At 44.5% G+C, this 27,577-nt stretch overlaps 1 protein-coding gene across 2 annotated transcripts in view; it reads left to right on the forward strand.

Moving 5' to 3' along the window:
- The window catches only part of TENM1 (teneurin transmembrane protein 1), a 1,758,425-nt gene that overhangs the window by 1,556,990 nt on the left and 173,858 nt on the right, over positions 1 to 27,577 (forward strand). For both annotated transcript variants that reach the window (XM_069211839.1, XM_069211847.1), the window contains one exon: positions 3,947 to 4,457. In XM_069211839.1, the coding sequence (XP_069067940.1) occupies positions 3,947 to 4,457 (511 nt within the window). The remainder of the gene's footprint in view (positions 1 to 3,946; positions 4,458 to 27,577) is intronic.

Below are 27,577 nucleotides of genomic sequence, written 5' to 3' on the forward strand. Positions count from 1 at the left end.
GAGGTGGCAACGATGGTGCCAGGAACTCAGTGACTGACCGTCCTCAGAGACGTTGGTGGGGGCTGCACTGTCTTTTTTTTTTCTCAATTTTTAATTACACTAATAATCAATAATGTGCATTATTAACTATTAGTGTAATAAAAAATGGAGTACAATTAGCTGGAACATGACCTTCCTTGTCAGCTAAAGTAAGTTAAAAATGCATTTAAATGTATTTTGTGTGCATGCTTGCATGTCAGTGTGTGTTTACGTGAGAGAGCGCGTGTGTGTAAGTCAGTGTGGGTGGATTTGTAAGCATATATGTGTGAGTGAAATTGAAGGTCAAAGGCAGTGATGTTATTTCCGCTACTCCTTGCATTTTGATGAATTGATGTTCATTGACACAAGGAATGAAGCCTTGGCTTTTTGAGGCATCTTTGTTTACTTCTGGGGAGAGGGTGGCAAAATGGTCAATCAGAACGAAAGTCAAAAAGCCCAGGTGCCACGTGGGTGGAACAGAGGAGGAGTATCAAGCATTTGTACATACAAAGTTTCACAAAGCACTGACCTATCACCTTTATCACTTCAGAGTACTGAAATAAACTCAGAATGGAACCTTTGTTAAGGCGTTAGTGTCCAGGTGGATGTCAGGGGAGGCTCTAGTGTGTGTCCCTGATGTCACCAGTCCTGGCTGAAAAAACTAAAATGGCAAGAATTTGGTGAAGGGACACATGATTAAGAAGCAGAGACATTGGCCACGTTTGCTGGGCAGGCAGTAGGAAGGTATGAAAATATGAAAAGGGTGAGGATAGACAACGAACATGCCTGAGGAGTAAGGGAGAGTTGTGAAACAAAGATGACATGGTTCTGATCTACGCAACATAAATTTCATGGCAAACATTAAAACATAGTAGGAAACAGTAGAATAAATTAATAAAAGACAACCTTACCCCACAAAAATAAAAACGGTAGTTTATCACAAATGTACTGTATACTATTAGTACCTGTATAGTTTGACTCTTCCATGGTGTAGCTTTCTAACTCTTCTTTGGTCTTATTCAATTTTTGGGCAAGCTGTAGCTTGCTTGCCTTTTAGCCATGTCTGACAGGAACAAACCAGAACCTGTACCACAGGTTGCTTGATAGGGTTTGGGGCAAGACAGACTTTGCATATGTTTTTCCCTTGACACTTTGTGGCACGCTGGCAGGCTGTAGATTGCGTGTGTAGTTCATACAGCACATGCTTATATTGTGGTCTACTGTTTGAGATGCACTAGAGTTTTGAGCAAGGTCCTCATATGAGCGCTATAGTTGTTAATGCAACTTGAGGCTGCGAGTATGTGAGCGTGTGCCAAGAATAGGAGCAAGACAAATAGAGTAGTACTTATCATGCGTGGATGTCTTGTCTGATTTCATGCAAGTCAGGGCTTACAAGCATGGCAGCTATTCCCAAATTTTATGCAAGCCAAAACCAGCTTTTAAGGCTGCCGCCCGTTGATTGGTGCCAGCGGGAACTTTAGTGCCTGGTGAAAAAGACTGGACAAAGAAAAAGCGACATGGGTCAAAGTTCATACTACCATATCGGCCCAAACACGGCACATGTTTAGGTGACGTCAAAACGGACTTCACTTAAAGGAATAGGATCTACCCGAGTTAGAATGTATTGCATTCTTCCCCCTAACATTACATCATAATGCTCATATGGGTATTTGATATGTAAAAATGAGAAATACCTTATATGTGTACCACGTGGGATGGACTAGAAGGAGCCTGTTGCGATGTTTCCAAGACGAGGCATCTATGTCTTCCTGCATTTGTAGCACTGGAGACTTGGAGTTTGTTAAAAGCAGACATTTCTAACATTTAGGAACAAGCACATAAAGTCTAAAATATGGTGACAACAAGAAGAGGAAAAAAAAGTAATAATTGTATTTAATCTCAACATGCTTGAAATTTGATCTGATGTATCCCAGAGTAAAAGAGAGGGCGCCTTGTCCATGAATAGTGAGTACACATCAAGAAAGCCCTGCGTGAAGGTGCTTAGGAAGTATGAGGTGTGGTGACACTTCTGTGAAAGGGGGCATTGTGTAGTGAAATATATCCAGATTTTATGTCATGATGGGAAGCTGGTATCATAAAGATATAACCTATCAATAGTTTCCCTTTTGTGGATTTTTACTGTGAAAAACAGTAAAGCCTTAATTAGAAAAGATCGTATGAATGTTGGCCATGCGATCCCGTCAAAGGACATTCTAGGACTGCTTGGCAAGGGGTTCAGATGCCATTTGGAATAGATACGAAGAAATAAGGCATGCAGGTGAACTTTGTTTTTGGTTCTGCACTGCATGTGGATAGCCAACTTTGGTAAAAGCACTTTTTATTACATCTTTATCACCCTACATAGCCCTCCCCTAATGTTATTCTTTTTGTATGTTACTGCAGAAACTTTAATGATTGCCGAACTTCTCAATGGTTTTCCTTTTATGCTGTATCTTGAGGTTTCTGGATATTCTCCAGACTTAAACATTCCCAATATCTTCTCTTTGCTCTAGAATTTGTGCTAGAGCAAGGACATTTTGGGCAAGTAGTGCAGTAAATGCAGGAGACACTTGATAAAGATAATTAAAATCACAAAAGCAAAAGTGTAGAGAAAAACTGAAATATTTCATAACATCACACAGCTTTATGAGTATTAAGAGACTGATAAACTGTTAGAAGGTTTTGATTGCACATCATTAGAACTTGTGTATCAAGGGCCTGCTTTTGAGTGATTTGATTGGTGCTGCTGCACTTGGCACTGACCAAAAAGGGTGGGACATTGACTTCAGGTGAGAGTGAGTGGCTGAGATGATGTGTTTAGCAATAACTTATGATTTAAAAGCACTTGCTTCAGAGTTCCTTGTTCCTCCAACTTTCAAGGGAGAGATTGAAGTTTTGTCTAGTGGGAGTTTTGACTTGCCATAAAGTAGCTAGGAGGGTTAATATGCCAGCTGGAAAGAACAGATCTGTATTTTATGTGGGCAGCTGCTTGAATTAGTAAATCCACCCTTCACCTGCACTTTAAAACAAATGAAATAAATGTGAGAGAGGGTCTATGGAGATATGAGGGGCATTTTTGCCCGGTGGTAGTGAGAGAATCCGAGGAGGAGGTCATTGTGGTGGGAGGGGGCGCCATAAAAGGATGTTTCACCCACCAGCGCTTAAGCTGAAGCTTTATGTGCCCAACAGAGGGTTAGTGACTAAATGCCACTCAGGATTTGCCAAACTGTTGTGAAGGAACATTAAGCCATACAGAACTAAATTAGATAACCTGCCACCGGGTCAATGCAATTGTGCACACTATTTGCACTAGTTTACTACTAAAATAAAAAAAAAAGCAGACATATTACAATTGGACAAGGTCCGAAAGAAAGTATGCAATACCTATAGCAAACTAAATAGAAACGAGGCAATAACAACGTGAATGCAGCTATTTTTTTTAAACGTCTTTGCGAAAAGTAACTTATATATAAAAATCCAGAATCATATGTTGGAGTTTGAGTGAAATGAAGACGATTTTATGGGTTTCTTGGAAAGAATTTGATTGCTAAAGTAAATAGTCTAAATATGTTTCAAGTGAAATGTTTTAAATGTCCAGATGTATATTTGTTTCTGCTCTAGCTGCTTTTGTAATCCGGCAATTTTGCCAGGCAAGTTAGCATTGCTTAGATAATGGTGCACTAAAGATGCCCTTCTGCAGCACCCATCCAAAAGCACACAGCCTCATTCGAGATAATACTTTTAGAATTACTCAGGAAGTGATTACTTGTAAAACAAGACTTAGAGCTCTTCTACTCCAATAAATGAATTGCATTTTATACTGGTAACATTAAAAGGCACGCGCGCTACCTTTATCAGTATTACAATTATTTAAAGAAAATATCGTTATTTTGATTTTGCTAAAATGCGAGTTTAATTCTTTTTTCAGGCGATGGTGGATTTGCAAAAGATGCGAAGCTGAAGGCCCCCTCATCTCTAGCAGTGTCTCCGGATGGCACGCTGTATGTAGCAGACCTTGGCAACACTCGCATCCGCGCAGTCAACAACAACAAGCCTCATCTGAATGCCGGGAATGTTTATGAGATCGCGTCACCCGCTGACCAGGAGCTCTACCAGTTCAGCACCAATGGCACCCACCTCCGCACGCTGAACCTGATCACCAGGGACCTGATCTACAATTTCACGTACAACGGGGAAGGCGACCTGAGCACAGTCAGTAGCAGCGACGGGAACTCGGTGCACATTCGCCGGGATGCAGGCGGCATGCCGCTGTGGCTGGTGGTGCCCGGCGGGCAGGTCTATTGGTTGACCATCAGCAGCAACGGGGTTCTGAAAAGGATCTCAGCACAAGGCTACAACCTGGCACTGGTAACCTACCACGGCAACACCGGTCTCATAGCAACAAAAAGCAATGAGAATGGATGGACCACTGTTTATGAGTGAGTTATGACCTTTTTTTCCCTTAACATTTCTTTAACACATAGTCATCAGAAACTGAAAATTGAAAATACTCTAAGCAAGGTCTGTCTAAATGTCAATAAATCAGTGCTCACAATGTGCTGCATTCTAAAAGTTTACAGTGGACTTACATCACTTATCGAACAGCAGGGGAGGGCAATAGCTAATGAAAATATGTTAATTGCATTCAGCTGTACTTCGAGAAGCATTAAATAACTATAACTGATTGACACATATATTGTATGTAGTGAGAGGTCATGGACACTGAGAAGGAGAGGAAGTCACAGATCCATTGTCTGCCAATGTACGGAAGTAGAAAGGTATCCTGGAGTCACAAAGACTGCGATGAACAAAAACACACGGTTTGGGACTGCATAATACCTTTAAAAAATGTACAAAATCCCTTTTATGAGTTGGAAAATAATTCCTACATGTGAATGGACTTTTGAGACCCTTTCTAAATTGTAAATAGAAGGGGGAATGACGGGACATCGCCTTCATATTTGTGAGTTGTGACGGGATGTATCTATGGTTTGTGACTGCCTCTGTGACTTAAACTATTAATCCATTACCAACAACTAAGTTGGCATGGTAACGGATTCACAAAGTGAAATCTGTCCCCACAGGACAGCTTCCACTCTGGGAATCACGCTGGGTGGCTCAAAAAGAGTAATCAGTGGTCAATGGAGCCACTGTGGTTTCCTAGATGTATTAATATAATGTCAATATTTATTTTAAGCTACACTTGTGCTTTACAGGGCCATGGGCTGCTTTTATAGAAAAAAAATGTGTTCACTTTCTGGGAATTCAAATGCAAGGATAGAGGTCCACTGTCCTTCACAGGCCTCCATCTCTACATTTGCAGCCATTCGTAAAGGGTTCCAAATGGTGACCTATCTCATTAATAATTATGGGGCAGGTGATTTTGTGGCTCTCCCTACAAATATGTATTTTGCACAGCGACTGATTAGCACATCTGCCCCATTGTACAAATTGTAGGTAGGTCACAAAGAGTTAGTGCAAACTCCATACTCTCTAATTGCAGGCTCCCAATGATGCATGAGACACATTTTCCACATGTTTTAGTAGCAGTACTACCTTGGAGGAATACCCCAGATCTTCAGGACTGGGTGCTTAGACCTCAGCCCACGGTTTGCAGTTTCCAAATCCATTTATTATATGTATGAATCCTGTGTGATTTTCAACAAACAGAATTCTATAGCATAGATATGTTGTTTTTCGAAGATCGTATTATTTAAAAGCTTTTGAAGAACCTTTCTCAATCTGCCACTTCAACATACTAGTGGCACAGGCCCAAGATGAAAGGGCGGAGTCTCCAGAATCCAGCTAACTGGGGCATCTATAGATCAATCAATCAATCAATCAAACAATTTGTAAAGCGCGCTACATACCCGTGAGGGTTTCAAGGCGCGGGGTGCTGCTGCTACTGCTCGAAGAGCCAAGTCTTGAGGAGTTTTCTGAAGGAAAGAAGGTCCTGGGTCTGTCGTAGATCCGGCGGGAGGGTGTTCCAGGTCTTGGCGGCACAGTACGAGAATGATCTGCTGCAGGAAGATTTGCGTTGGATGCGGGGGATGGAGGCGAGGGCGAGGTTAGCAGAGCAGAGATGCCGAGTGAGGGGGTAGATGCTGTGTCTGTTTTTCAGGTATGATGGTCCGGTGTTGTGGAGTGCCTTGTGTGCATGGGTGAGGGGCTTGAAGGTGATCCTCTTGTTGACGGGGAGCCAGTGAAGGTCTCTTAGGTGGGGGGGGTGATGTGGCAGTGGCGAGGGATGTTGAGGATGAGTCAGCTGGAGGCATTTTGGATGCGTTGGAGGAGTTTGGATGGGATACCGGTGTAGAGGGCGTTCCCTTAGTCGAGTCAGTTGCTGACGAGGACCTGGGTTACTGTTTTTCTTGTTTCTGTTGGGATCCACTTGTAAACTCTGCAAAGCATGCGGAGGGTGTTGTAGCAGGAGGAGTAGATGGCGCTGACCTGCTGTGACATGGAGAGTGAGGAGTTTGTAAACTCTGTGAAGCATGCGGAGGGTGTTGTAGCAGGAGGAGGAGATGGCGCTGACCTGCTTTGACATGGAGAGTGAGGAGTCGAGGGTGAAGCCGAGGTTTCAAGCGCTGTCGGTGGGTGTCAGTGGGGGACTCAGATTAATAGAACATGCAACATCTATAGAGACTCACTGAAGTCTTGCTTTTCAGAAGACCTAAAACAACGGACAAATTAAGGCAGGGTATTATCCTATGAATCATAGGCAGCTGAAATGGGCAGAGGCGGATATGGAAGGCTAGGGAGAGCTCTACAGTTTTGAGAGGACTCATCATTTCAGATCTCAGGCAATGGGACTCGAATAGATTTGATGCTACAAAATATGTACACAGGTCAGGCAATGCATCGCTATAGTGATAAACTGGAAATGGTAAGCCTGTTATTCATCAAGATTTCCTATTTAGCATCACTTTTTAAAGTACTCTACTTTGCCATCACAAGGGGAAACCCCTTGGAACCAAAGAGGAAAAAGAGTTCAGTGCCTGCTGCACTAAACAATTCCTATCTGCCTCTCTGAGACTACTGGAGAGAGTTGTCTCCTGTTCTCTGTGGATTACTTCTTCCAGCATTTTACTCCAGGACTACTGGACAGTCTCATAGCTAAAGTTTATTAACTCTTAGGCCCTCATTCTGACCTTGGCGGGCGGCGGAGGCCGCCCGCCAAAGTCCCGCCGTCAGATTACCGTTCCGCGGTCGAAAGACCGCGGCGGTAATTCTGACTTTCCCGCTGGGCTGGCGGGCGGTCGCCTTCAGACCGCCCGCCAGCCCAGCGGGAAAGAGGCTTCCACGATGAAGCCGGCTCGGAATCGAGCCGGCGGAGTGGAAGCTGTACGACGGGTGCAGTTGCACCCGTCGCGTATTTCACTGTCTGCGCAGCAGACAGTGAAATACTTGTAGGGGCCCTCTTACGGGGGCCCCTGCAATGCCCATGCCAGTGGCATGGGCACTGCAGGGGCCCCCAGGGGCCCCGCGACCCCCCCTACCGCCATCCGGATCCCGGCGGTCCGACTGCCGGGATCTGGATGGCGGTAGGGGGGGTCGGAATCCCCGCGGCGGTGCAGCAAGCTGCGCCGCCGCGGAGGATTCAATGGGGCGGCGGTACACTGGCGGGACCCCGCCAGTGGTGCCGGTCCGACCGCGGCTTTACCGCCGCGGTCGGAATCCCCATTGGAGCACCGCCGGCCTGTCGGCAGTGCTCCCGCGGTCCTCCGCCCTGGCGGTCAAAGACCGCCAGGGTCAGAATGACCACCTTAGTCTTTATTTACTTGTCACATGCACATTCTGATGACAGAATGTCACTACGAACTGAAGGAATTTGAAATCGGAGGCTAACAATTAAGTTAGTATCCACAGATATTCCGACTTTTCCAATAACATTTACAGTTTTATTCTGTTTATATTTGTTTATGAATTAAATTAAATGTTTCATCATTTGTGTATTTATTTAATGAAGGCTTGTTTCTGTATTTTTCGTGTACTCTTTCGTGGTTCAAATCATCAAAAATGCTTAGGCTGAGACCCACAGCTTCCAGTAATGACTCTGTGGTGATCCCCGTCATCCACTTATGATTCATAGGGGTACCCCCGAGTTCCAGTAGTGAATAACTGGTGTTACACATAAGTCAAAACGTTAAGAACCACTGGATTAGATGATTTCTCTATGGAGAAGGTCACTTTCTATTACTTCTGTATTGAATTAAACTGATATTTTTTAAAGCAGTTTGGTTTTGTTAAAATAACAGCGTTACTCTGATTGTAACAATTGTTTTTTTTTTTCTGTAAATTGATATTTCATAGTTGCCCAGTGGCACTTTGGCTTGTGTGACACTTTCACTAGATCTGTCTTTTTAGCATCCAGACATGTTTTCTGTCTTCCGTCTTGTAAATGCAAGTTATTAAACTCACAGTGTTCTTGGGTAAAACGCCTGAACTGTATGAAGTTTACACACATAACATTGACCCATTTGGCATCAATAGAAACTGGCAGCAAGGTCACAGGAAAGCATGCAAAGAGACAGGGCTATATATTACTTTAAGGCTAAGTTCATACTACAGAAATTCCACATACATATAAGCAACCACACATGAAAGAGTGTTGCAAGTCACCATGGAGGTCTGTGACCACAAAGAAGCATGAGGCCGCAGAATACCACAAGAGGGTCAACAACTGCTTGGCCACATGCAAGAGCCTTATCAATCATGTACTATTATGAGTGGTTTATTCCACTGTGGTCGGTCATACATGGTCTAAAAAATATTTTGGCATACTGTTGGTTGTAAGAGTAACCCGTATCCCTTGTGGACCAAATGTTGATGTAATAGCATTAACTCCTAGTGCCTTGTGAATACAACACACTTCTTTCATGCGCATTTTCTGCATGGAAAATCCTGCTCGAGTTGTAGTTATTCAGCAGCTTCCCTTACTGTACTATTGACCTTGGAAGGAATATGTAACTCATACAGAATGACTTCTGTATTACATGTCTCTTCTTCAACTCCCACAAACCATTGATAGATTTGCACTATCCTTTCCCTTAGAAGTGAAAATGCATAATGATGATGGCATCAAAGAGACTAACTACCGGCAGAAGCAGCATATTAATTTTTGATCCCATCAGCACCACTTGCTGTCAGTATTTCCCTCAGAGGTCGTGTGGAGCTTCTTTGCTCTCTAAGCACTACTGTATTGCAGAATCATTACAACAAGAATCCATGCAGTACAAATCCTCCATTTTAGAGCATGCTCCTCCACACCATTTAATAGCTTGTGTGACTTTATGCGTAGCTGAACCAGCAGCACGTTGCCTTCCTCTCTGAATGTCCCAGCAGGCCGTCCTTATCCAGACCAGCAACTTTGTCAGCACTTGCTGCTGATCCGCAGTCGGCACCGCGCTCCCCGTCACAGCGTCCACCTCCTGCAGCTCCCTGATAATTGGAAGTCTAGACTGCGTTCCTTCTAAAGGTTTCTGCCTGGCTGTCTCTCATCCCCCTCCGCCCCTCCAGTTTCTTATCTCTTTCCCTCACCATTTCACAGTATGAAAAGCGCAGTGACGCCCGCCTTTATTTATAGTAGTTGTATACTTTCCACAAGTAATGAACAAGTAGTTTTCATCTCTTTGGCATCTATGATTATCCCCCTTCTGCATTGGTGACCAATACAGTGTTAAAATATTGCTTTCTTTAAGAATTGTAGATTTCCCTGTGCATGCTCAATTGTTAACTGGCGGTCAAAACATTGAATTACACATAACAAATTAAAACACAAGTTGCACATTCTTGTAACGATATTCCACCAAATGATCTCAGGTTTGGCGCCAAGAGGTCTATAAATAGGATGGTGAAAAAAAGATAAAAAGATATTTGTCAAATGAGAATTTCATTTTACAGCAGTGAATGGGTATAATAAGGAGGTTTCAATGGCTGCAGACAATTGCTATTTATCGCTGGCGTCCCTTGTGTGTAATTGGGTTGTCATGTTAACCACGAGCCTAGGCACCAGGAAAGGCAATTTGCATTCTTCTGCCCCCTCACAGCTATTCTCGTGTTAGGGAGAGCTATTATCGTTGTTAAGGATGCTGTTATAAATATGATTCTGCACTTAAGGCCTTCATGGGCTATGTTTCTCTCTGCTCACCAACCGAGGACAGACAGGTAGGCTGAAAGCTTCAACTTGGCATCTCTTCCCTGGAGGAAGAAAAGGGGACCAGGGTTCTTCAGCTCCCCTCCCCGTCAGCCTCGCATCCTGTCAACATGTGCTTGGGGTAACTTCAGTGCTGCTCCGAGAGCACACCATTTGTTGTTTGGGACGAAGCGAGGGACTCCTTCACACAGAATACATGCTGGACCTAATTCGCAAAGCCATTTTGTCTCACAATGGAGACTTAAGTTTTACATCCATTTACTCCTGGGTAATATAAATATACCTCGGTGATACCGAGGAGTGAATCCCATTCAAGAGATGGGAAGTGGACCTGTCTAGGCCTATCCACCCTTGAATGTTTGTAACCACCCACAAATAGGTCACTTAGATCTTCTCCCCGATCATTTCTACTCTGGAAAATGCCCGGGATTTATTGCAAGGTCTGTGGAAAATTCCTTTCAATGGTGGTATCGTGAAGGTAACACACCCAACCTTCATGTTGGTGGGGAAAATAATTTGCCATTGGAGAATGGCGCTGACGTCCCGCAATGTAAAATTGCACTGTCGTAGATTTCTGCACTAGTGAATGCAAATTGCAATCAAACTATAACAATAAAAATCACATACCTTTCCCAGAACTGCACTTTCCAGGTATGATTATGGAGCAATGGACAAAAGCTGTAAATCTGCGGGCGTGCTTACTTGGAATTCTCCCAGTGCAGATATACGAATAGTTTTTGTCGCTCAGGGCTGCTGTAAGTTGTTATTCTGAGATTGTTGGTTGTGCTACGGTGATTTCCAAGCTGAAAAACAAAGACAGGAGCCTGGTGTCGAGAAATAACCGGTAGACCAAAAGATAACTGCAGGTTCTTGAAAGCCTGCGTTCAGCAGCGGCATCCTTGCCGTCCAAGGAGCCCAGAGAAACTCCATTTTCTCCAATTCACCATCTTGTTGCTAAAATCATAGACTTTGCACAGTTATAGAAAATGCTGCAAATTCACCTTTAATCAATTTAGTTTCTTGTCTAATACCTCTTGGAGCAAAGAGAGTTTCCATCAGTCCACATTAAAACATAGATCGAACCAGGCCCAAATGAGGTAAAGGGAAGTTGCTACTTATTCTGTGTTTACATAATAAGAATTCAAAAATCAGTTCTCTCCACTGTTTTTAATGTGAAATATAAATCTAGGTTTAAGTCAACACCTGTTGCTCTTTCTATTATGAAGAATGCAGTTCACACAGTGAAAACTCAGGGGGTCTCGGAGAGTTTGGGGGGGCACGAGCACTTCTGCAGATTGACAGTGATCCCACCAAACTCGTGGTTGCCTGCTCCAGGTAGAGTCAGGAAAGTGATGTGTTTATGCCAGTGGAGCTTCTGTTGGCGGCTCCACTTGGTTAAAGCCCCCAAGGTACTCTCGCTGCATATAATGGCCATTGATTCTTTTTTAAAACAAACTCTCACTTTAGCTGTCTGCTTGCAGAAAACAAAAATCTTTGCCTAGTGGACATATCAAGCATTGTGCCAGTTTACCAATGATGAATGCCTTCCAAGGGGATTATGCAGTCACTACTCCATTGAATGCACAGAAATCCCACCCCCAGTCGCCCACATGGTGGCAGTCTCTAAATGTGGCAGGCTATACCCTGCCAATGGAGTGAAGTGAGGGATATTCCTGCTGTTGTCCTGGCAAGCCAACGGACCGCCTGCCAGGCACAAAATGAACTTATAGTCAGCCGAATATTTTTTATAAAGGGTGTAAGTGTATTTAGTTGTTGAATTTTTATTACACAATGGTACATAAGCAAATGACAATGAGGCAATGATCTTTGTGAAACAAGGATAACATTTAATCCATTTTTGTGGGAGTGCAGAGTTCATGTAACCTCAGGTCTGGATTTGCTGTTTATTTAGAAGACTCTCCTGTAGAATCTGCCCTACAGACAATCATGTTGGTTTTGGTGGCTACTATTACCTGGAAGAGAACTAATTCGCAAACAGATGAGTTACAAAACATCGGAGAGACATGCAATGAAAAGCATGACAAACATGCTCAGATGTTTGTGAAATAAATTCAAGTAGAATAAGATTTATCTACCAGCTAAAGTGGTATGTTGCTTTTTATGTATATATATATACAGGGAGTGCAGAATTATTAGGCAAATTAGTATTTTGACCACATCATCCTCTTTATGCATGTTGTCTTACTCCAAGCTGTATAGGCTCGAAAGCCTACTACCAATTAAGCATATTAGGTGATGTGCATCTCTGTAATGAGAAGGGGTGTGGTCTAATGACATCAACACCCTATATCAGGTGTGCATAATTATTAGGCAACTTCCTTTCCTTTGGCAAAATGGGTCAAAAGAAGGACTTGACAGGCTCAGAAAAGTCAAAAATAGTGAGATATCTTGCAGAGGGATGCAGCACTCTTAAAATTGCAAAGCTTCTGAAGCGTGATCATCGAACAATCAAGCGTTTCATTCAAAATAGTCAACAGGGTCGCAAGAAGCGTGTGGAAAAACCAAGGCGCAAAATAACTGCCCATGAACTGAGAAAAGTCAAGCGTGCAGCTGCCACGATGCCACTTGCCACCAGTTTGGCCATATTTCAGAGCTGCAACATCACTGGAGTGCCCAAAAGCACAAGGTGTGCAATACTCAGAGACATGGCCAAGGTAAGAAAGGCTGAAAGACGACCACCAATGAACAAGACACACAAGCTGAAACGTCAAGACTGGGCCAAGAAATATCTCAAGACTGATTTTTCGAAGGTTTTATGGACTGATGAAATGAGAGTGAGTCTTGATGGGCCAGATGGATGGGCCCGTGGCTGGATTGGTAAAGGGCAGAGAGCTCCAGTCCGACTCCGACGCCAGCAAGGTGGAGGTGGAGTACTGGTTTGGGCTGGTATCATCAAAGATGAGCTTGTGGGGCCTTTTCGGGTTGAGGATGGAGTCAAGCTCAACTCCCAGTCCTACTGCCAGTTCCTGGAAGACACCTTCTTCAAGCAGTGGTACAGGAAGAAGTCTGCATCCTTCAAGAAAAACATGATTTTCATGCAGGACAATGCTCCATCACACGCGTCCAAGTACTCCACAGCGTGGCTGGCAAGAAAGGGTATAAAAGAAGGAAATCTAATGACATGGCCTCCTTGTTCACCTGATCTGAACCCCATTGAGAACCTATGGTCCATCATCAAATGTGAGATTTACAAGGAGGGAAAACAGTACACCTCTCTGAACAGTGTCTGGGAGGCTGTGGTTGCTGCTGCACGCAATGTTGATGGTGAACAGATCAAAACACTGACAGAATCCATGGATGGCAGGCTTTTGAGTGTCCTTGCAAAGAAAGGTGGCTATATTGGTCACTGATTTGTTTTTGTTTTGTTTTTGAATGTCAGAAATGTATATTTGTGAATGTTGAGATGTTATATTGGTTTCACTGGTAATGATAAATAATTGAAATGGGTATATATTTTTTTTTGTTAAGTTGCCTAATAATTATGCACAGTGATAGTCACCTGCACACACAGATATCCCCCTAACATAGCTAAAACTAAAAACAAACTAAAAACTACTCCCAAAAATATTCAGTTTTGATATTAATGAGTTTTTTGGGTTCATTGAGAACATGGTTGTTGTTCAATAATAAAATTAATCCTCAAAAATACAACTTGCCTAATAATTCTGCACTCCCTGTATATATATATATTTTTGTATATTGTGCTACGTGGCTCCTTCCAGGCTGACCACTCACCTAAATACTGACAAGGAAAGAGGGATTCAGAGTAGATTGGGCATTTATTTGGGGGATTTTGTCCCAGGGGGACTACTTTTAACAGGAAATGTCTTGCAGGAACAGTACATCCCCAGGTAAGAGAGACTTTCTCCATTAACCGCTCCTCCATTCAATTAGGGTGGATCCCTGTTCCATATTCTTGCAGCTATACCCCCAGAGTTTGTTGGGAATAGTTCAGTTTTCAAGCCTTATTATGGAAAGCACGTAGTTCACTTCAGCCCGAGCTTGGGCCCAGTGAGTCTTATTGTCTGGATCCCTGGACTACCAGAGATCTGACTCCACATTCACTGAACCATGTGGCTGTTTGGTATATAAGGTTTGTAAGTTCAGGATCTAGTACAGGTATGGCATCGGTAGATGGTACTGCTTGGCTGTTCCACCTGACACCGGGTCTGGGATGCTCTATGAAAGTCCAGCAGAGCACTGAACAAACTTTATTCTGGTTATGTGCATACAGAGAGTCTTTTTAGAACTCGTTCAGAAAGATAACTTCCCTATCTAGTTCAAATGAATGCAATCCTCCTTCAGCTTCACAATACCGCTCAGTTCTAAGGTATAGTCTTCACAATGGTGGCAGAAAAAAAGGATTACACACACACACACACACACACACACACACACACCACCCCCTAAAAAAAGGTTTGCAAGGACGTTATAGTTAGGTTCAGATATTACATGCACAAAACAATAGAAATTCAACTGTTATGGAGTTATTTCAAGTAACTATAACTTGTGCTCTAAGGTAACTATAACTTGTGCCCCCACCATGCACGGTTTTCTCATCAATAATTTGACTGCAAATTACAGTGATGTTATCAATGATGTTGTAGAAGATTTAATCTGGGGTAATTAGCAGTGCATGATGAAGGGGCAAGTTGTAGTTACCTGAGTGCACGAGTTATAGTGACTTGACATAACTCCATAACAGCTGAATTTTTTATTTTTTTCCTAACCATAACGTTCCTATAACCTTTGTTTTTTTCAGTGACAGGATTATAAAGCTTTTTTCAATTTCATATAGTAAAATCATAAAAGCCATAAATCACAAATTTATATATATAAATATACATTCATTAAGTAACAGAATATATACAGCAATGTAAAAAAGATAAAGATATGTTATGGGTTAAGAGATAATTAGTAAATCCCTACGTTTAAGCACTGTCCATAAAAACTTCGCCATGCAGTGACAAATATATATGCCCGAAAGAACTGTAAGAATAAATAGGTGGGGCGACATTGTTTAAAAATAAAAGACTTTTAAATTGGTAAAATCCGAAACATCCTCAAATCCTTATAAAATGTACAAAATTAAACTTAGTGCATCGTATGCTGTTCGTAAATGTGATCACAAGTGCACTTGACTAAATTCCTAGAGCAGTCATTGGTTAACGGAAAACTGATTAAACGATGAAATATATCTAGCCTGAAACGTGTCAAAATAAATTTATGCTGATCATTGAGTACAAATTGTAACTCAAACGTAATCAGGGTAGTTATGTGCCTATGAATAATGGACATCATCAATTCACAGGTCAGCCTATGATCATTTATGCAAAGCAATCTGCTCAACGTTGCTTTCTGTTCTGGCTGGTCAACATTTTCCACAGTTCCAAATCAGTCAAACATTTTTTAACATATTTTAGCCAGGGAAACTGAGAGGCAGCTTCTAGCTTTTAGCAATCCTTCACAATATGTCTATTTAGGGCAGCTTGCTCAGTAGTCCAAATCTTATGCCATGCCTAGTGTGGTCTGATAGCTGCCATGTGTCCTTTCCATCTCTACCCTGCCTGTTCGAGTTCCATGCCCCCAGCCCCTTCCTCCTGGCCTCCATAGTCCATTCTGCTGCCACTCCCTTCTGCCCTCCATATTCTATGGTGCTGAAATTGCTCCTCCTGTCTGCCCTGACTGGTCTGTTGTGTAGCCCCTTCCCCTGCCCTCTTTTTTCTGTGTCCAGTCCCAATCCCTCCCTTCTGTTCTCCATGATCCTTCTTGCATGCCCCATAATCAATCAATCAATCAATCAATCATGGGGCCTTATAGAGCACAAACTTTTCACCCCAAGGGGTTCTCCAGGTGCAGGGTGGGGGTCCTGCGTGCTTTGGCCGCCTCATATTGGAGGTTGAAGAGCCAAGTCTTGAGTTGCTTTCTGAAGTCATCCAGGGAGGGGGTGGCGTGCAGGTGGAGGGTGAAGTTGTTCCAGGATTTGGCCCTGAGGTGGTAGAAGGTGTGGCCTCTGAGGCCTTCCCTATGGATGCGGGGAATGTAGGCCAGGGAGAGGTTGGCAAAGCGGGGCTCACTGTTAGGTTGGTGGAAGGTGATGCATTTATTGATGTAGGCAGGTCCAGGGTCGTGGAGGGCTTTGTAGGTGTGTGTAAGGAGCTTGAAATGGCACCTTTGCTGGATGGGGAGCCAGTGGAGGGCCCTGGGGTGGGGAGAGATGCTGGTTCTTCTGGGGAGGCTGAGAATGAGTCTCGCAGGCGCATTCTGGATGGTTTGAAGGCAGTTCATGAGCTGCTAGGTATTTCCTGGTAGAGTGTGTTGCCATAGTCAAGACGGCTGGAGATGAGGGCCTGGGTGACTGTGTTCCTAATAGCTATGGGGATTTACTGGAAGATCTTGTGGAGCATGCTGAGGATGTTGAAGCAGGCAGAGGAGACAGCGTTGATCATAATGATGCCAAGGTTGCATGCGTGGTTGGTGGAGGGGGCCCAAGGGCAGCAGGCCACCATGTGTCGGCACAGGGTAAGGGCTTATTTCCAAAGATGAGGATCTTTGTCTTGTTTGAATTCAATTTAAGGCAGTTGGTCCTTATCCAAGTGGCAATTTCGATCATGGGCTTGGAAGTTCATACAGGTGGTGAAGGTGACTTGAGTGTGGGATAGGACGAGCTAGATGTCATAGACGTAGGTGATGAAGTTGAAGCCATGGGAGCATGCGATGTCCACCAGAGGAGAAATGTATGTGTTGAAGAGGGTGGGGCTTAGGGGGGAGCCATGGAGAATTCTGCTGATGATGTTTTTGGTTGCTGAGACAAAGGGTGGGAGGAGAACCCTCTGCGTTCAGCCTGAGAGGAAGGAGGCGATCCAGTTAAGGGAGTTGTCTTGGATACTAATGCTGTGGAGTCTAGTGATGAGAGTGTGGTGGGAGACGGTGTTGAAGGCCGCCGATAGGTCAAGGAGGATGAGATCCACTGTTCCTCCTCGGTCGAGGAAGCGGCTGATGTTGTCTGTTGATGCGATAAGGGGGGTTTTGGTACTTAGTTGGGCGGAAAGCTGGATTGGGACTGGTCAAGCAGGCTGTTGTCTTCTAGGAAGTGCATGAACTTGCGGTTGATGGCTTTTTCCTGAACTTTTGCAGGAAAGGGGAAGAGTGAGATGGGGCAGTAGTTCTTGAGCACATTAGGGTCGGCTGAAGGTTTCTTCAGGAGGGGCTTGGTTGAGGATTTCCAGGCATCGGGGACGGTAGCTCTGGCACTGGAGGTATTGAGGATTTCTGTGAGGGATGGTCCGATTACTTCTCTGTCTAGATGGCAGAGCGGTGTTGGCAGGGATTAGTGGGGGATCCAGAGTGGATGGAGGACATGATGGCGATTGTGTCTTCGGTGGAGAGGTGTTTCTATTCGGAGACCCGGTGGGAAGGGGTGGAGTGATTTGGGGTGTAGGTGTTGTAGAGGTTGCAGATGGCATGGGAGGGGTGGATTGTGTTTTCTGTGGCAGAAGGGCAGGCAAATTCTTTAAAAATGCTGAACAATTCTTTGGCATGGTTGGTGCTAGCCTCGATACAGGAGCTGAGAGATTCTTTCTTAGTGTCCCTGATACAGTGGTGTATGTTGAGAGTGGTCCTAAAGGAATCAAGATTGGTGGGGGTCTTGTTGCTGTGCCAGTGTTGTTCAAGTTTCCTGCAGCGGCGCTTAGGGGTGAACCACTTGGCATGCTTGGTGGGTTTTCTGATGGGGGTGCTCTTCAGGGGGCCTACAGTGTGGACGGCTGAGGAGATCCAGTTGGAGACGTTTTGCACATGGTGTTCGAGGGTGTCTGGAAGGGTGGGTCTCACTTCTTTGAGGACAGAGATACAGGGAGTTTCCGTGACTTTGCTCAAGTTGTGGCAGGGTAGAGTCGGGTCTCGTCAGGGCTTCAGGCCATCCCTCGATGGTGAAGTCGATGATGTGGTGGTCAGTCCAGGTTAGCTCGGAGGTGTGGGAGAACTTGGCTCTGTTGCTGGTGGAGCAGATGATATCCAGAGTGTGACCTGCCATCTGTATGGGGGCATTGACAAGTTGGGAGAGGCCGATGATGCTCATATTCTCGAGGAGCGAGGTGGAGTTGGGGCAGTCTGGGTCTTCTAGGTGGAAGTTGAGGTCTCCCAGGAAGATGCAGTGGTTGCAATCTATGGCCAGAGGGGTAATGAAGTCTGGGATGGAGTAGCAGAAACTGTGGGGGCCTGGAGGTCGTCTGTAGGCCAGGGTTCCTTTGATGATGGTTTTGGCATCAGCTTTGATCTGGAAGTTGAGGTGTTCCATGATCTGGGTTGATTCTTCGTTCAAGGCAGAGCAGTGGAGGGAGTCCTTGTGAATGATGGTGATGCCTCCTCTGTGCTTGCTGGGGCAGTCGTGGTGGATCATCTTGTACCCTGGGGCGTTGTGATGGCGATGTCTGGTGCCATGTTTCGGTGATGAACATAATGTCAGGTGCGAGGTCAGTGATGGTGTCCCAGAGATTTCTAGGTTGTGCTTTCAGAGGGATAGGGAGCTGACTAGAGCACAGCGGAGTTGAGGTCTGTGGGTGGGCATCCATTGGGAGAAGCTAGTGGTGGCTACTGTGGTGGCAGGAGAAAGGACCTTTGGTGCGTTGAGGCGAGGTGATGCTCCAGTTCTGGTTGAGAACCTTGGGACCTGGTGCTAGGCACCGTCTGGGCGCAGACGGGGGCAGATGGGCTTGCCTTTGGCACGCCTTCCGCTGCACGCACCCAGGGCACATTCGCACAGTGGCCACCATTAAATAGGTCCTGAGGAGGGACTGGCAGGAGGGGGCACTGAGGGTGACAGTAAAAGGTGGGAAGAGTGGGAGAGTGGGAGGCAAGAAACGTGGAAAAGGCAGGAGGTGGGCCAAAAGCAGAAGGCAGCAAATGCAGAGATAAGGCCAGTAGGCCAAGCCCAGCAGAGGCCAGCAAGGCCTGAGGGGTTAACCAGAGCCTAGCTAAGCCAGAGACAAGGAAGGCAGAAGGTGCTGCACTCAAGGCACTGTAAAGCGATTCGCATTGTAGCATAGAGGGGAAGAACCGAGGATCTGTTCAATGGTGTTGTGCAGTGACCGCCATTAAATAAGTCCTGAGGAGGGAGGGCCAGGTGGGGGAAAAAGATGTGATGAGCGGGAGAGTGGGGCTCCAGAAACATGGGGGAGGTGGAAGGGTGGGCCTGAAGCAGAAGGCTTCCTCTTGCCCACCATGGCAGCTCCCCCTTGCCCTCCTACTCGCCATGCATGGTCTTCTGTGCTACCACAGTCCCTCCCACCTGCCCTGCGTGGTCAGCTTGCTGCCTCTGACTCCCTCTCACCTTCCCTCCATTGTCTGGTGTATGCCATTATAGTCTCACTGTTGGCCTCCAAGGTGTGTTGTACTTCCAGTACCCATCCCACCGTCATCCAAGGTCAGGTTGTTGCTCCTGCCCCTTGCCCCCTGCCCTCTGTTTTCCATGTACAGGCCCCTATTGCACTCCCTCCTGCCTTGTCTGGTCCATTTTTGTGCCTCTGCTCCCCTTCCTGTACTTCATGGTCCATTATGCTGAAAGTGTCCCTCCTGTCTGCCCTGTATGGTCAGCTTGGCTGCCCTTGCATCTTTCCCCTCTTTTCTATGATGGCCATGTGTATGGCCCTGTCCCCTTCCTGTTGCTTTCCATTGTCTGTTGTGCTGCACTTATGTCCTGCTTGCCCTGTGTGGTGTATTGAGTTGCTGCAGTCTCTGACACCTGCCCTGTGAGGCCAGTTTGGTGCCCAGTCCCATCTCCCTCCTGCCCTCTGTTGTCCAAGTCCTTGTCCCTACCCCATTCCTCCTGTCCTGATATGGTAATATTTGGCAACATTTTGAGCTTGGTAGGAGGGAGATTTTAAAAAAGAAACCTGGGAAAATGATTTTCTCCATTGACTTCCATTGAAAGAGAGGAACTTTTATGCAGCAGACAGATAAAACAAAGCCCTTTTTTAACTTAAAAACATTGGGAATCTCCTGCCTGAATGAGGTCTGTTGGCATGCATGGTGGTACTGCACCTACCCGTTCCTTCTGCCCTCTGTTGTCTGTTATATTGCCACAGCCTCTCTTGCCTATCCTGCATGATTGGTTTGTTGCACCTGCCCCTTTCTCCTGCCCTCCACGGTCCATTATGTTGCCACTGCCCCTCCCCCCTGCTCACCATGGTCAATGTGTTGCCTCTGCACCCACCTTCTTGCCCTCAAATATCTGAGACTGTGCCCCTGACCTCTGACTCCCCACAGTATTCTAATGAACAACTACATTGCTAATATTCTATATTCATTGATGTAATCATAACTGTAATACCTAAAGGATTTCCTTCAGAAATGATGAAAATCAGAGGGTCTTATTTTCATAGAAATGATGGCTATTGCTCTAAAAAATTAAAATGAGGACATGTTGTCTGAGTTCCCAAATAGTGACAAAGCACTTTTAAATTATTTGCAATCTTTATGATTTCTTATCCAGTTCATCACTTGCTTATATGTTTCTCTTAGGGGAGAGGATGTGATGTTATGGCCAGAGATGCAGACTTTGCAGCTGGGGACCCAGGTTAAATTTCAGCATCAGCCTGACATCTGGCGATTCTGGGCAAATCACTTAATCTCCCCATCCTACAACCAAAATCAATGTGTCCTTGTGTAATTTAACTGATGCTCATGTAAAGCACTCCAGTAGCTTTGGGTCAAGTCTGTGCTAGATAAAACTGCCCAAATAACAAACATTTACAAGGCCCTAGCGCTCCCCTGCACCACATTAGCGTCAATTTTTTGTACGCTAATATGGCACAACAAGGCAAAAATCGATGCGTCATAGCTACAAAGTGGCGCAATGCATGCCTTGCGCCAGGCTTAATGTATGCACAGGGGTGTTCCAGCGTTAGGAGGCTCCCAAAAATGGCGCAATGAAATCTACAAGACTTCAATGCGTCATTTTTGGTATCATTTTTAACGCCTGCTCAAAGGAGGTGTTAAAAGGACTCACCCATTGAAATCAATGGCCTCTTTGCACTTTGTTCCACTAGCGTAAAAATGTTGACGCTATTGGCCTAATGTGAGCCATGGTGTGCCATATTGTAAATATGTAAATTGTTAATATGGCACACCCATGGTGTCGTTAGGTGGCGGTGGGGGGGAGATGTGCAAAAAATCTGGTGCATCAAGTACTGATGTGCCAGATTCTTGTAAATCTGGGCTTAAGTGTTTTGCACACTTCTGTCATTGAGTTATAGTTTGTCTACATGTGGCTGATATTTGTGCTACATTTGGGCTCTTTTTCTCTGGTGGCCATCTTGGGAGACTTATTTGTTATGAAGCTCCCTAATCTCCTCATTTACTACAGTATTCTCAGTAGAAAATGCTTTCAGTTTTTAACTTCGATTCCATCATGATGGTGATCAGATACGTCACACTCTTGGCATAAATTCAGAATGTTAGCACTCTAGTTGTTCATTGGAACATTGTAGTAAAGCTGCTGAGCACCAGAAGGTTAACTGGCAGCCTGTTGAAAGTGCGTGTTTCAGTCTACATGTCAGAATATTTTAATGAAACAGAGAGGAAGACATTTGGGAACCTACTTAAAACATGACCTAATTTTTCTTTCTACAGCACTTACCATACTTTTTATGACAAAATTAACCCCCTCATTTTGTTCCTTTCTAAATGCAGTGTTTTACGTTTAACCAGTTGAATTCAATCAAGATGGCTTAAGGTGTGTCAGACTGTTGTGATACGTAAGACTGCTAGCGCTCTAGTTGTTCTTTAAAATACTCTGGGAGACTGCAGCAGTAGAACACACGGGAATCAACTGACAGACTGCACCTACTGGAATTTCATGTTTTACTGAAAATGTCAGAGGTAATGCTCATATGGCTGAGAAAAGGACAGTGAATTTACAGAAAATATGTTCTAATTTTAGCTTCTGGAGCACCTTCCATAACATCTGTGGAAAAATTGTGAGAAAACAGTTTTCTTTCAAACATGATTCATTAAATCCCTGCAGGGTAATATCACCTTAGAACACACCACAATTCCTTAAATTAGTATGGTACCATCAACAAATGATTTATGTTGCAACTAAAATGTGACACCCTTTATACGTTCTCTTTTTTGTGACCCTCAAAACCTGCAGTTCACTACAATGCACTTCAATGGGGTGCTATCATGTATATTGGTCAAGAGGGCTGCCAGCACTTTCTGTTTAAGTGGTGACAGCCAATTAGATCTCACCCTGAGATCTGTGCTTAGGCTCTGTCCAAATCTACAAATTTGGATTTTCTTTAATATCCCCTAAACTATTGAACTGATTCACACCAAATAACAAAAAGGGTGATCTACCGACCAAGAGCTACCATTCTGCCCAATTTGGTGTATTCAGTCCATAGTTTTGGGCTGCAGTCCAGTCTAAAGAGTCTATGGGAAATTACATTGGAAATGACCTTTTTTTGACCCCACCCCCATTTTTCTCAGCTCCTGCTTGACCTATGGTCCCAAAACGGTCCACACTAAATCAAAGATGCAGCTATTTGGAGTCCAGCAAATTATATTGGGGATTTGGACTTCATCTCTCTCTCTCTCTCTCTAGCTCTCTCGCTCTCCTTCTCTCTCTCACTATATATATATATATACACACACACACACACACACACACGCAAACATATATTGGCTTTTAGAGAATGCTTGTTTTCAAACAATGTGTGCCTCTTCATTAAAAACATTCACAAACAAATAAGCATTAGCACAGCCGAAAGGTAAGCAGCCAAATTCTTTGTGCAAAACTTCAGCTGTCTCATTTGTGTAGGTTGTGTTGATGTATTTGTGCAAATGTACTTTATCATAGTGCACAGTCTCAAAGAAACAAATGGCACGTTTGGAACTGAGCTTATAAGACCACCTTAAGTGGCATAATTGCACTAATATAAACATTACTGGAATCCTAGTGCCTTTGTCTGTGATATTGGTCTGAAAGTGGAAACGGCTGCTTTGTAGACCGGGCGGTTTCATTTGACACATTCCTGAAGTTCTAGGACTGCACAGTGCCCTCTTTCTCTTAAAGTCACCTTGTTAAAATTAGACACCTGAGTTCCATACTGGTGCCTGGTCGGTGGCCTTCAGGTCATATCTGTATAGGTTGAAAGATAATTGGTTGCCGGTGTGAAGAGGTGGTCTCCCCATAGACGTGGCAGCATTTTGTAGAAGGCGAACACAACATGAACTTGCACGTTAATATATGTGTCAAAAACTTTGCAGAAAATACCTTGTTCTACTCTACTGTTATACTATAATAAATATACTTTTCATCTTCTCTGTAAATGTTTCCTGCTCTAAACTAGGTATTTCAGCTTCTTGTGTCAGGCGTTCTGAAAAACACTTCCTAAGAAACAGCCTACAATTTTGATTGTGAATTTAGCCGAATAGAAGTTACAACTGGAATAGTAAACTGTTTTGTGTGCCAACTCCTGTCTGCGGCGGAAACGGGATTATAATTCGAGAGTAAGGTTGACCCCACAATTGAAAAAAACAGCTATCCAAAAAATGTACAGTCGACAAACCAAGTCGAAGTTTAATATCAAAATATTCTGCTCTTCTCAACATCCCCGATGGTAATTTACAACGCTGTGTGGAAGAGTTGTCTGAATAGCAGCGCCAGATTGGGAGTTAGCATGCCTACAAATGTTGGTTTGTAGAAAGTCACCCACAGAATGTTGTCTTTTTACTCCCTGGTTAAATAGTATTTATAGGCTAGCGCCTACAAAACCATCTAGGGTGATAATGCGCACCAAATAAATATTAATACAAAATATGTGAAATTCAGTCTTGTGCTACTCTGTGCTTGGTGAATTATTAGCAGAACGATTGTGTTTCCCCTTTCCTAGAAGTGCAACTCAGAATTGGGTGGCTGTTGTGCACCCACTGATACTGCACCCTGCCTTAGTGGTCATTAGCACATGCATAATTTGCACCTGTGATGTGATAAGATCCTTGGAGGATTCTGCTATTGATATCAGTATTCAGATCGACTGATCACTAAAGGAAGCGCCAGAAAGTATCGAGTTGTGGCAGTTGAACTAAGTCAAGAACTTAATATGGTGATGGAATTCTTTACTGGTTTTTCACTCCCCAAGTACTGAAAATGTGTTTAGGGCGAAATTGAGATGTTTTTGTTCCCGTACGTTACAATTAGATGTGCAAAAGGAGCCACTTGTGAACATGGATTATAGATTTTAATTTAGATCTGTAATGAAAATCTGCGGACGTTTACTCATGCAGAGAGAATGTACGACCTCAGAAATCACAACTCGACCCTGTCTGACGGGGTTATTTTCTTGTACAGTTGTGACTGAAATTATTTGTCTTCTGAGAATATAAGTGTAGCAGTTGTCCTTGAAATTGATGCTGCCCTGTAGGGGGAGATAGTATAATTTCTTCAGGGTAGAGAAAATAGGTTCGAACTTCTTCTGGCCTCTGATGATGAGGTATCCTAACCATTTTAAATGCCCACATTAAATGCCCACAAAGGTGTGAATTTGTTGTTATTCAAAAACATTCACAGTCCTTTTCACACACAATTTACATATATAGATTGGATGCTAAAAAAAGACCAGAGCGACTGTGCAAGTTGGGTGTGAAAAACATACTTTAAAAAAAACTTTTGTTTCCTAGGATGTAGTGAAATGAGTTTCTGAACTCGGTAGGTTTGCCACTTAAATCTAACTGCAAACTGGAGAATTTGACATTACCAGAAAATCCGCCGGTTTTTGTTAGATGCATGCACAAACATTTGTGATTTTGCAGAGTAAAGTGGGAAAACACCGTGATTTTTTTTAATCCCAAAAAGCAATTACTTTACAAAAATCCTAAGCGTAAACTTGGGACGTGAAAATGTGCCGCTTTTTGTGAATTGTCTCCTTTCTCCCTAATTTGAAAACGGCAAAATTCAGTAGAAACTCACTTCAAATATTGTTTATTGCACAGCTAACAAAAGATGCCCTCTGAGACTATATTCAGAAGAATGATTAAGGCCCTCATTACAACCCTGGCGGACGGGGGAGAAGTGGCGGTAATACCGCCAAGAGGCCGGCGGAAAACAAATGTAATTATGACCATGGCAGTTACTGTCATGGTCATCCGCCACTTCTCCACTCCGACCGCCAGGGCGGTGACGTCTGCTGGGCTGTAGACTTCGGCCTCCAGCCCGGCGGCCGTCACCAGAATGCCGGCGTTATCACGACCCTGCATACGACCATGGATTTCGGGTGGTTTGGAACCGCCATGAAATCCATGGCGGTAGGCACTATCAGTGCCAGGGAATTGCTTCCCTGGCACTGATAGGGGTCTCCCCCACCCCCACCCCTGAGTCCTACCCCCACTACCCCCACAACCCCCATCCCCCTGCCACCTCCCAAAGGTGGCAGGACCCTCCTCCCCACCCCTACTCCCAAACATTGAAACACACCCCCACCCTACACGCATACAGACACCACCATTACACATACCCGCACACATACCAACAAACATACCAACAGACACACACACAGTCATACATTCAGACATACATGCACACATACTCATAGACATACAAACAGACAGACGTGCACACATTTTCGGACACACAACACCCCCGCATGCATACATGCACTCACACACCCCCTCTTCCAACTCACACGCACACCCCCATGCACTCACACAACACACAACACCCCCCACCCCCTCCCCTAACGGACGATCAACTTACCTTGTCCGTTGATCCTCCGAAAGGGGATGGGATCCATGGGGGCTGCTCCACCGCCAGCTCCCCGTCACCAGAACACCGCCACACTGAATCATGGGATGTGGTTTGGTGGGTGGTGTTCTGATGAGGAGGCGGTGGAGCAACCTCCACTTCCCCGCCGACCGCCAGTATGGCTGCTGGCGGCTCTCCATCCAAAAAAGGATGGAGGGCTGCCAGCAGTCATAATACGCCGCATGGAAAACCACCTGCACTCGCGGTCTTCAGCACGGCGGTTCCTCTGCGGTCTTCGAAAAAGACCGCTGAGGTCGTAATGAGGGCCTAAATGTGGTATTGAAATGCGGAAGAGCTTTCTTAACACTGGCATGACAATGTCCAAATACTAACTCATATTTTGTGGTGGTCCTTGATGATGACTGATTGGAATGATGTTTAGTTTTTCTCTCTGTGGCGTTTCACAGAGGTGTTTAAAAGTTTGACTTGTCTTCCTGAAATGAGACTTTGAGGAGTTTCATAAGTGCAAATTCAATTTTTTGTGCCAAAAGATCCACCTTATTGGTGGACCTTTCTCCATGAGTAGCTTTGTCTTGGAAGAGGGATAGTGGAGAAAGCAGGTGTTACAGGGGTGGTGGTTGTGCAAGCTCTTGTGCACAATAAAGTTGTAACCCTGTGAGTATTAAGAAGAAAATACTATCCTGGAAGAGTACTGAGGACCACTCCTGTAAAAGAGAGGATTGATTACGCATGCTTCCTAATTGAAAGAAAGTAGCCTCACATTTAATAGAAAAGGAAAGGGGTCCTCCATTATAGCTTTAGAACCCGCCGTAGCGGGCTCTACCGGCTATTAAAGGCCCGCTCCCCGCGTTAAATCCCCGAGCCGAAGGCGAGGGCATTTAACAAGGGAAAGGGCCTTTAATAGCCGGTAGAGCCCGCTACGGCGGGTTCTAAGGCTATTAGAACATTCTGCCACTCAGGGCAGAATGTTCTATTTAAAAAAAAAAATTGCTCACGGAGCCCGAGGGGATTAAAATCCCCTCGGGCTCAGTGAGGCTTTGTTCACAGCTGCTGCTGTGAACAAAGCGAACATTGGAATGTTGGCGCTGCAGGCTTTTACCGGCCAGTAAAAGCCCGCAGCACTCCATTGTTTTCAATGGAGCTTCCAGCATTCCAATGTTCTATTGGGCATTTAAAACAAACATAAAGCTATACATACTCATGCAGATTGCCTGGCTCCTGGGCAAACTCTGTAAATAAGTAAGATGGAGTACGAGTACTGTGTGTTTTTTTGTAAATCCCATGAAATGAAGAACTGTTCTACAGACATAAGACGAAGGCCTGATCTAAAGTTTGATGCGTGGTTACTGTGTCACTAACTTAATAGATATCCCATACAGCTTATTACAAGTGCCACAGGATATAATGCACTTATAACGAGGCAGGTAAGATATAAGACATTCTTTGTGTTTGGAATACAACAACCCATCCTCCGAACTCTAGATCAAAACCTTCCTCTGAATCTGGCCATTTGGATTGAGCTGTTTCTCCCACACCACCACGGAGTACATTTCCAAGTGCTGAGTCCTCGCAGGACAGATTATCGACCATCATGTTGAACCTGCCTTTATGAACTG

This window comes from Pleurodeles waltl, chromosome 2_1 (assembly GCF_031143425.1).
Source record: "Pleurodeles waltl isolate 20211129_DDA chromosome 2_1, aPleWal1.hap1.20221129, whole genome shotgun sequence".
NCBI classification, from domain to species: Eukaryota; Metazoa; Chordata; class Amphibia; order Caudata; family Salamandridae; genus Pleurodeles; species Pleurodeles waltl.